General features: G+C 36.4%; 2 protein-coding genes and 1 non-coding gene across 3 annotated transcripts; 2 read left to right on the top strand and 1 right to left on the bottom strand.

Moving 5' to 3' along the window:
- The first annotated feature begins 805 nt into the window (after positions 1-805).
- Positions 806-5,564, top strand: LOC106653549 (CD63 antigen-like). The gene is made up of 5 exons (XM_014373034.2): positions 806-1,176; positions 3,960-4,148; positions 4,225-4,395; positions 4,677-4,940; positions 5,025-5,564. Exons 1-5 carry the CDS (start codon positions 1,102-1,104, stop codon positions 5,091-5,093), a joined length of 768 nt encoding a protein of 255 aa, XP_014228520.1. The 5' UTR covers positions 806-1,101; the 3' UTR covers positions 5,094-5,564.
- Trnas-uga lies at positions 3,162-3,243 on the bottom strand. The gene has a single exon. It is a non-coding gene; the product is annotated as a tRNA-Ser (tRNA).
- A 1,317-nt stretch (positions 5,565-6,881) lies between the features above and the next one.
- LOC106653547 (CD63 antigen-like) lies at positions 6,882-10,792 on the top strand. Its single transcript, XM_014373033.2, has 5 exons — positions 6,882-7,150; positions 9,402-9,590; positions 9,678-9,848; positions 9,964-10,197; positions 10,280-10,792. Exons 1-5 carry the CDS (start codon positions 7,067-7,069, stop codon positions 10,463-10,465), a joined length of 864 nt encoding a protein of 287 aa, XP_014228519.1. The 5' UTR covers positions 6,882-7,066; the 3' UTR covers positions 10,466-10,792.
- Positions 10,793-10,800: the final 8 nt, after the last annotated feature.

The raw sequence follows: 10,800 nt of genomic DNA, 5'->3' as shown, positions 1-10,800 counted from the left end.
TTGTTTGGATTGTTGAAAAGTATTTTTGTGAATTTTTTCAGATTTTTTAATTGCTTCAGGCCTTCAGAAAAAATATAGATAGAAAATGGACGTTTATACCGGAAGTGGGGGGTAGGAGGGGGGAGGGGGTCTAAAATTTTGGTTTTGGGTCTTTTTTACCATGTACTATAACATACCAAAAGCGCGTCAAGATCGGTGACATACGAGCGCAGGTTTATTTAAAAAATTCTGAGCCTTACCCACATATATATTGTATTATCATAGGCGTCGCGCGTGCCTTCCCCCAATATCAACAATGCTTCTTCTTTGGCAAAAATCGAAGAAGGCGGCCGCGGGGGAAAAACGAGGGATGCGGGGAAGAATCTAGAATTCGGGGCACGTAAAAAAAAAAACGGACGATTCGGGCGATGTGCGTATACGCAGTAGGGAATCGATCGACGACGCCGTATAAACCCATGGAGAAAAAAATAGCGGCGTTTCTCGTCAGCTGTGACACGCGCGTATATTTTTGCGCACAAAAAAAAGGTGGCAACTGGTATCTCGTGTACCTCTACACACACACACACACGAATACACGCGTCAAGTGCGCACACATACTCACGGGCGCGCGTAATACGCTGGCACGGCTACGCTCTCCCTCACCTGCCGCGCGTTATATGTGCTTACATATTCCAGCCGTATATACTGCTCTCGAAAATGTTATAATCTCTATCTCTCTCGCTCTCTTTCTTTCGAAACGTATAAGCAGCGGCAGCGGCCTGCCTGCCTGCCGAGCTGTGCAAAAGTCTGCGGCGTCGAGCTTCATCGACTCGATTACACTGTCAGTCGAGCTGCGTACTTGGAACACGGCGCGCATTATATACGTTTAATACGTACACATACCACGTGCTGCTGCCGCGAGCTGCAACCGTCCGTACGCTTAATGTACACTTAATCTCGCGCGAATAACACGACGACACGCATTGCTGATAAAGCCTCCCGACGACGACGACTCGAGTCTGTTCCGTGGCTTTTCCTCGTTTTTTTCGAGTAAAAGAAGAAACAACTGTGTCAGTCAGTGACGTGCTTCCACACGCGCAATAAACAGATACACGTTCAACCATGGACAAGTTTCAGCTTCCGTTGAGCTCGAAATGCATCAAGTACCTGCTGTTCACCTTCAACCTCTTGTTCCTGGTGAGTAAATTGTGAGAGAAAAAAAATCGAGTCCGAGTGTCGCGCGTGCAACGAGACGAGCTGCTTCGCTTGTTCGCTCCGTATGTCGTGGCAATTGTCGGCCCGCGCGACACCTCCAGCTGCAGTCTGTGGATAACGCGCACCCAATCTTGCGGCTGCTCGCGCAATATGCCGATTTCTCGCGAATCTGCCGGCTGTCGCGAGCGCCTAACTTCTTGTGCCTATATACACCTCTCAACGTTCTTCTAAATTTATTACGATCTTTGACGCGAGACCGACATATTTCTTTGATAAATCGATTGCTCGATTATCGAATCCAACTTGCCAGTCGCGATTGATCGACCTGCCAATGTATAAACGCGTTCGCCGCGAGTATCGGTATGTTGTTGTGCGAGCTCGCGCCAGTCGCGACGACGATGAGTCGACGAGCTATATATGTAATCATATTACACACTCGTTATAGGACTGATAAAGTCCGAGTTGGCTCTTTTCACGTCAATAACAGCACATACACGTGTTTCCCGTTCGCTTCGAGAACTCGCTTACACACTGAAGCTTTTATTTGTCCAAGGAGCATCAAGCAAAGTGCGTCTCTGGATTGACTTGGCAACGAGGATGCTCCAAGACATTAACTGTGAATTCGAAACAAGCAAAATTTTATGATAATTTAAGTTGCCCGACGCGGGTGTATAGGCTGAAATACGGTTAAATACTTGAAACAGCAGGCGTTTCTTTTGCAAATAAAGGACATTGAGTTACCACGTGTAACAATAAATCTAAGTGTTCTCGATCGGCTATATTTATCTTTGAGCGCACACTCGATGGTATAATCAAGATATGCTCGTCGTGCTTGCTATTTAAAAATCATTTTTCTTTTGACGAGCGATTGTGTACATTTAATAATATATCGTTCAATTGAGTAATTATTTTTACATTATTACGAACCGTAAAAGTTCACGACAATCATAAACGTATTTATTCGACACTTGTAGAATAATTTTTGTCACAGAGGTTAAATTTTCTTTCGAAATCGATGAATTTCAAAAACAATTCCGTCTTGTACTCGGTCACGCTTGTATAATTAATATAAATGAACAGAATCATATCAAATTTAATGGGCCCAAGTGTTAAAAAAATTTGAAACATGCCTCATCTTGAATATATCACGAGAGAATAAAATGATATATGTAACCTTAGACATCTTCGAATTTTATCGAATTTTTTGAGACGCCAGTATTCATTCATGACTTCTATTTTTGAACCTATCTTGGTTGACGTGATTCGGCCCATACAACCACATGTCGATGAATACATACCTACTTAGATATATTTTTCAACTAAATCGTTTGCCAACAACCAATGTTATCGCAAGGCTGTACACGCACATATAGTAAACGATAACATGTAAAAAAGCATGCATAACTTGTTCTGCTTCTGAACTGTGCGCAGAGAAAATATTTTAAAATCGTGACATTGTAATCACATGTTGGCAAAATTTAGCTTTAACTTAAATACTCCAACATATGAGAAAAATCTAAGCCAATGTTAATGACTAATATGTATTTTTTTTACTTCGATTCAATCGCGACACTACTTATAGGTTTTTTGTTCGAAAAGTAACAGTATATTGCATTGCTAGTGCAGAAATATCAAAATGGAGAAAATACTAGTTTTATAATGATGCACAAATCGCTGGTTCCACCAAACTTTAATTTATAAAATTTAATAAAGAAATTTGGTTGTAAAATGTTTTTTAATTTTCAACAAAAATTTTTAAAAAGTCTATAAAAAATTGAAGTTAAAATATACTTTATCACCATTTTTGTTAAAGAAATTGATCTGCACAAATACTTCCCATGAATCTGTAAAAATGCAACGTTCAAAATTAATCATGTTAGGATCTATAATATTTATTTTTAAAATTGTAATATGGTCGTATCGTTCTTCGTTGTCAGTTCATTGAAAAAAAAAATCGAAAAAAAATTCGCTGCGGACAGGATTCGAACCTGTGCGGGTAGAACCCAATGGATTTCAAGTCCATCTCCTTAACCGCTCGGACACCGCAGCTCGTTGAAAGCAGAGACATTTGTTCACAATTTGAGAAAGTCTTATCAAGCTGTGTAATTAAGAGAATTGAGAATCTATATTTTAAGGCATTTCAAGTGATAATTGAAAGATTAAGACTAAGATAATTTAATTATCTACAAAAAAATTTTTTTCGGATGTTTGAAAGGTTAAAATTACATTAAACTTAAGCAATATTTATGCAGATTTTTAATTTTATGCCTCGATTTATTATAAATTGCCTTAAAAAATATTTTATATGGGTAAATTCAATATCGATTAACTGATTATTAAAATAGATAATAATGCTTCAACATGAGTTAGTAATAAGATATTAATGCAAAAGAATAAATGAGTTTTGATTTAAAAAATGCCATAAGTTTTTTTGAAATAATACATTTTGACCATGATTAATGATATTCCTATAGAATGTCTTGAAAAAAAGTATGTACTTCAGGGCAATATGGTCTAAACAAATTATTATTTTATGATATGGTATTCCCCACTTTTGAAGATACCAAAACCGAAATAAAAATAGCAATTTTAAGACGTATTTCTAAGCGGCTCTAAAAAGAACTTCGTTTAATTTTCATACTGGCATCATAACATTTCAGAAAAAAATTTAGTCTTCTAAGTAATTTCATCAGTAATATTAAATCATTTTTATAGTTGAGATATAATACAATTTTTTACAAATTTTCCCTTTGCTTTATTTTCAGTTATCGGGAATCATTATGTTGATTATTGGATCGGCCATTCTATCCATGTACCATGAGTATCAACACTTCTTAGACAACAGGTTTTTCTCAGTACCATCACTTCTCATAGCGATTGGTTCAATCATTTTCTTCATTGCTTTCTTCGGTTGCTGTGGAGCAATCAAGGAAAATTATTGCATGATCATAGTGGTAAGTAAAAAAATGAGTTTTAGAAGTATAAGAAAAATATACAAAGCGAACCCTCTTTAACCAAGACTTTTATTAGTTTGCAGCTCTCATGGTCATTGTATTCGTAATGGAATTCGCAGCCGGTATCACTGGTTACGTTATGAGAAATAGCGTTGGAGAAGCGCTACAATCAAAAATGATTGATACTACTAATAGGTACAATACAAGCGGAGAAATCCGACAAGTTTGGGACCTTATCCAGAGAGATGTAAGATATTTACTTTATTTGCGCATTGAAGAGATGCTGAAGTGAAGGGAAATATGAAAATGTTTAAATCCGTTACTAAAGTTCATACCGAGTATTTTTATTTAATGGATTTCAAATTAGCTAATTGAAACTAAAGCAAACATCTTAGTAGAACTGTTAAAAAACATTAAGCTATAGTCTCAGAAAAACGGATTAAAAATTTTTGTCTTTCCAAAGGTTTCGGTATTCTCTTTCACATTTTTGTCAGCAATGAATTAAAATGCACAATCAAATTTGTATAGTTCCGATGCTATGGTGTGAATAGACCGGAAGATTGGGAAGCAAAGATCAGTAATAAAACTGAACGTGCTCACGATTTACCGCTAACGTGCTGCAAACCTGGCGTTGTCGGAGCATGTCAACTAAATGGAACCTTAGATTATGATTTCTCCACAAATGACAATCTTACTTACTGGAACGTAGGATGCATCGAATCGATGACTGGTTTTGCTAAGGAGCACGCCTTACAACTTGGAGGCGCTGGTTTAGGTTTAGCTTTTGTTCAGGTAGGATTAAAAAATACTATGATCTCAGAAAATATTGGGTAAGATTATTTTATCAATCATATTAATTTTTTCATACTTTTTCAGGCTGTTGGAATTTGGTTTGCAATTTATTTAGCAAAAGCAATTAAAAGGAACTATCATGGAATGCCCTAATCAGTAAATTTTCGTGAAAACGAGCAAAAAATAATCAAAAAGCAAATAAATTAGTACTCGTTCATTTTAATGAATGATATGTACTTTTCATATTCTCCGCGAATTTACGTTGTGTAAAAGATGTTGAACATTTTTTTTATTTTTGTTATTTCTTTATTCTATTGTAAAATAGTCACTTCGCATTGCATTCAAGTGCATGAAAACACTTGAGCTTCCAATTATGACTTATTCAATAAAAATTTTATGAATCAATACCATTCAAACAGTAATGTTAATGTTCAACAAGTTGAACATTTACTAGATTTTCGAATTCAAAGTAGATTAAGATTACTTACTCATTTGTACAATCAATCAAGTCTTATAAAACCGTTTTGATTATTCCTGCGTATTTATGAATCGTCTGTAAATAGCGATGAATTTTAATTTAAATGTTATAGACTTAATCCATGTGTATAAATGTATTTCCGAATATATTAGTGTTTTTTTTCAAAATATTTGCCTGATGCCATTTATATTTTAATATCCGAGTAAGTGATGAGTTCATAAATTATTATTCGGATTTTATCTTGTAATTTCTAGTATAAGTTAATTAAGGTTTGATGCCACGCACTGCACTTGTTTTTTTTATTTTTCAAGTAAATATGCGTGGGTTCGTAAAAGTTTTATGTTTATGTTCTTATACACATATTCTGTATAACAATCATTTGATAATTGGAAGTTTATGAATTAATACATTCGTATTTTTCTTTCAATAAATTTTTCAATTTTATTTTCCAAAGAACCGTGATGACCAATTATAGATCATAAAACACATTATTTTACCTCGATCTGAACTATTTTGAGTTGGTCCTTCGTGTGAATATTAAAGGATCATTTTTAAGGTCACTTAATTTTTGTTTACATTGACAATTAAGAACCCATTGATGAAAAATATTTAAATTATGCTGAGTTGATGTATCAACTATTTGAAGTTTTTTCATGCGGAATAATTATGACCTGAATATCGATATAGTATGTATTAATTATACCTCCGTACTGTATGTATTAATTATATAGAACAACTACGAATTCTAAGCGCATGATAATTAGTTTTCATCTCTCAACTTCTATAAACGTAACATTATATTTTTCTGAACATACCAAAAAGTTTCGAGAACTCGTGTGTGGATCGATAAGTATTGCCTTGAAAAAAAATCAACTCACACGTGTACTGTAATTTTGTATGTATTTTGAGTCACGACTTCCGAATTCTAAATTTCAAAAGAAAAATTAAAATCTTCTTGAGAAATATGAAAAAAAGACGAGATGAACTACAGATACCAGGCTGGTAAAAAATAAAACTATTTTGTGATGAATGGTAAAGTATATCAAGCCTTGGTTTTTCTAAGTACATAAATAATATTGACTTTTATTATATATTGAGTTTCCTTTCCATACAAAGATGCATTTTCACATTTAATTAATGAAAAAAAATCATTATAAATGTTTCGATAGGGTCTGTTTTTGGTATTGTAATTTGCTGTACAATAGAGCGATTTTTACCGCATAATTAGTTCATGATAAAAAAAGAAAATTACAAATATTTTTGGATGATGGGTAAAAACTTACGGAAGTATACTAGTATACTATAGTAACAAAATTTTTGATGCACGCGTGTGCATCATCCAAAAAAGTCACGATACAGCGCAACTGCAGACACCTGTGACAAGGCGGCCTCTACAGGCCCGGTACAGAGGCAGCGCGACACACAGACACAATGTCCACAGAGTAGAGCCGGCACGACTCGAGCCTAACAGAGAGAGACTCGCCAGTAATAGTAGTGTGTCGAGACCGCGCGTACGCAGCAGACCAGTTTGAATCGGCCGATCCAGCGTCGTCGCTGCCATCAAGCGGTCGAGGAAAATCCTATACCGATTTCAATTGTTCGCCAGTTATCAGTTGCCCGTGAAAATCAACGTGACATCCTATACAGAATGGCACAATCCAACGTGGAACCTTGGGGCTTGAGCCTTGGCTGTATCAAGACTTTGATCGTCCTCGTGAACATTCTGTTTGTGGTACGTATTCAAAAGTGCTAGGTTTTTCTCGGTAGCGCGTGTTTTTTCGTACACGTTCTGATCTCGTAGCGACGCGTCGAAAGAAAAGCTATAATTGTCGGTCGATGGTTGATAGAGCTCATCTGTGTGGAGAATTTTCTACGTTGAAGCTTTTTTAAGAGACGCGTTACACTTTTTTTCATGCTCGACTCGACAGATTGAGCCATTGTTTACTTGCTCACCGCGATAACGCTTCAAACAGCGTGACTATCTCACGCCTCGGTAGGTTTTTGTTTTTTATGCAACGATTTTGGAGATTTCGAGACTAGACAGTCGGCTCGCGTTCATCGCATCATTTTTTATATATAAACACACACTCGATCAGTGGGGTAAAACGCATAAACCCCGGCTGGGTAAATACGTCATAAAATTGTTTTCCGCCGATGTAACAGGTCTACAATGGTACTCTGTGGCAAGCTCTGGTAACAACATTATCGGCGCGCGAGAATTACGCATCAGCGAATTCACGATTTTCGATAAGATATTTAGACTCTTTTTGTCATCAAATATTATCATTCGATCTCGCTATATATATCGCTGACTTTCATAATACAGACGCGTTAGGCACACGCGTCACGTCGGTATCCCAACGTGCGCGACGTCTGCTATGTTATACTCTGTATGTGTAAGCGAGATGGCCAATCACACTGTCACGCGCCGACAATGAGAGACGCCGTCGACTGATCTCGCGCCTCTTCCGATTTTGACATTTACATTGTGCCTAACAGCAGAAAGCAGAACAACGGGTTACGATCACACCTACGCTAATATACCGAGAGAGAGAGAATATATGTCAGAACGCATCTCGTCTTCGCGTTGAATCACGTGGCCCCTTGGACGGAAATGTGTTTGTCTAATTAACACGAGGTTATTCCTATGAGTAGTTCCCCTTGGACGTTTTTCGGGAAAATTATTCGACCACGTATTCCATGTAAAAAAATCGACTTATTTTTACTTGGAAGCACAAAAGCTTTGTTTCGATGATCTCGAGCATTCAAAATACCCAAAGCGCATTAGAAATTTTTACTTTCTCTGAGATGATTGCCCTGGGAACCACTTTCATTGTTACTTCTTGAATGAGAATTCAAAGTTCATTCATTGCTTTTCACCTATTTTAAGAAAAATAATTTTTAATACTGCATTTTCTTTCATTTTTAGACAGCAGTAGCTGAATGGCATTTTTCGAAATTTCGTTTTCTCTTAAATAATTTTGAATAGCTTTTATAAATTTAAGACAATCAATTAAAAAGTAAAATCTTCATGCCTTGTATAAAGCATTTAATTGCATTTTCTAAGCAGATGCTTTTTTTATATGAATCAAAGACTGCAGATATAAATTCTGTTTGATTTTCACCACTTGTGTCATACGACTAAATCAGTGATAGATTTTCAAAGAACTTCAACATTTTAATAGTGTTTTGAAACATAAAAATAAAAATTTAACGTGACATGAATTGTAGCGACGCATATACTATACATATTAGTCATATCGCGAAAAGGCAAGACAAAGTCGAATCTAAATCGCATAGGTGTGCAAGAATAAATAAAATCTTTACGAGTGTATGAGTAAACGCTATCAGTGATGTCAGTATATCGGAAAATTTTTTTCCGCTAGCTAATCCGTCACAAATGTATTCATACATCTATTTTAATATAAATTCAAAATTGTTTCGGAATTCTCGATGTGAGCTTTATAACAGCAAATTCTTTAAACAAAACTCACAGATCGTTTGGCATTTTTTTACTCGCAAAGACCTGTTTTTTATCGCAAACAAATTCTTATCTTTATCTTTATTATTATTACGTTTGTTTTAATTGGTAGCGCGTATACATGCAACGCATACGTATTTTCAAACACCAATATTTTGAATCGAACGTCAAAATACAAAAAGAGTCAAACTTTTTCTAATGAAAGTACGCCGGAATTTTTTTTCAATGCAATCGATGATAGATAATTGGTTTTCGACCAGTTCGAAGCTAGCACAAAAGCTATATCATGTGCGCACTAAGCTAGCACAAAGGCGATAAGAAACTTATTTATAGTAAGCGATGATTTGTTCTACAACGTGAAATTTTTTATAAAATAATCAGGAAATATCGTTCAATACAAAAAGGCGTGAATTTTTTTGTCAAACATATACGGATGTGGATACAGTGTTCAATGGTTACGTGAAAAAATTGAGATGATTAATTTTTGTTATTCTTGTTACAGATCACCGGCCTATTGATCATTTTGATTGGCTCTACCATTTATCGGATTTACGATGACTATGCGAGCGTTATGGACCCAGTTTTCTCCTCGCCGGGGACGATGTTGATAGTCGTCGGCTCCATCATTTTTGTAATTGCATTTTTGGGCTGCTGCGGCGCTTTGAAAGAGAGTACCTGCATGGTGTTGACGGTTAGTGTCACGTTTATTTATACGATCGAATCTATCGACCAATGTCACATGTACAATGTTTTCTAATGTTATTTTTCTTATCTGCAGTTTGCGGCTCTTTTGGCGACCACGTTGGTAGTCGAGATATCGGCTGGTATTACAGCTTTCGCACTCAAGGACAGGGTAACAGCTGCAGTGTCTCAGAATCTCAATCAGACGATCCATATGTATACATATGATGAGAAGGCAAGGATATCAATTGACCTCATACAAGAACAGGTAAGCACAATTACCAAAACTGATCACAACTGATTGGGAAATAAAATATAGTCCCCGAAATGCAAATCCTCGAAGTGAAAAACTGTTTTGTTAATGGAAATATTTAATTCTACAGTTGCGCTGCTGCGGTTTCGACGGCTACAACGATTGGGAGGAAATTCTTCAAAATACAAACAGCAGTGCCAAAGTACCGCAGTCGTGCTGCAGCATCAGACGTCACGCGGGACGCACGACTTACACCCCCTGCTCGAGAATTCACGCTCGCGGTTGCAACAAGAGCATGGAATTGGTCGTCAAGAACAGCGCTTATTACCTCACGACCGGCGCGGTAGTGCTCGCCTTGCTCCAGGTACTTTTATACGAAATTTTTCACCAATTCCAATATTAAGCGGAGCTTTTTCTAACTCGATGCATCCCTTCTTACTTTTTAGCTCGGCGGTATTTTGTTCGCCACCAAGCTCGGCAACATGATCAGAAAGCGAAAAACCGAGCGCGAGCAACGCAGATGGCAGATGCGCGAGAGCTTGCTCAGAGGATACCAACCAATTGGTAAAAGCGATTTGATCAGGACGCATCCAATCATTTATATGACAGCGAGCAATACTACTAGGAACTAAATAATAGTTGCTCAAACGAGTGTTCCGCGTGTTTTTCCCACAAAAATGTCGTTAAGCGTAGTTTGTATAATTAAACTTATTAGAAGGTTCAACTCATTTCATTTACTCACTTGATTCATGTGTAAAATATTCAAATATCCACGTATTTGATCAACCGACCAAATTAATATTTCAAAACGTTCAGATGATTCAAAATTGTTACAACGAATATATGCCTTAGTAACAGTTTTAATAGGTAATAGTTGTATGCTTGAAAAAAGGAACTGATCTAGTACTAATTAAGTATTATGAAAGAAATAAAAAAAACAGATTATATTTTCTATCAAACTTCATAT

Source organism: Trichogramma pretiosum, unplaced genomic scaffold (genome assembly GCF_000599845.2).
Source record: "Trichogramma pretiosum strain Unisexual culture from Peru unplaced genomic scaffold, Tpre_2.0 scaffold93, whole genome shotgun sequence".
NCBI classification, from domain to species: Eukaryota; Metazoa; Arthropoda; class Insecta; order Hymenoptera; family Trichogrammatidae; genus Trichogramma; species Trichogramma pretiosum.
This window is presented reverse-complemented; position numbering and strand designations above follow the sequence as displayed.

Excerpts from the sequence above, each read along its gene's own strand:
- LOC106653549 (XM_014373034.2), top strand. The coding sequence starts at position 1,102 with ATGGACAAGTTTCAGCTTCCGTTGAGCTCGAAATGCATCAAGTACCTG. Across the intron at positions 4,149-4,224 it reads ATTATTGCATGATCATAGTG|TTTGCAGCTCTCATGGTCAT; the intron begins GTAAGTAAAAAA and ends GACTTTTATTAG. Across the intron at positions 4,396-4,676 it reads GGGACCTTATCCAGAGAGAT|TTCCGATGCTATGGTGTGAA; the intron begins GTAAGATATTTA and ends AAATTTGTATAG.
- LOC106653547 (XM_014373033.2), top strand. The coding sequence starts at position 7,067 with ATGGCACAATCCAACGTGGAACCTTGGGGCTTGAGCCTTGGCTGTATC. Across the intron at positions 7,151-9,401 it reads TCGTGAACATTCTGTTTGTG|ATCACCGGCCTATTGATCAT; the intron begins GTACGTATTCAA and ends TTCTTGTTACAG. Across the intron at positions 9,591-9,677 it reads GTACCTGCATGGTGTTGACG|TTTGCGGCTCTTTTGGCGAC; the intron begins GTTAGTGTCACG and ends TCTTATCTGCAG.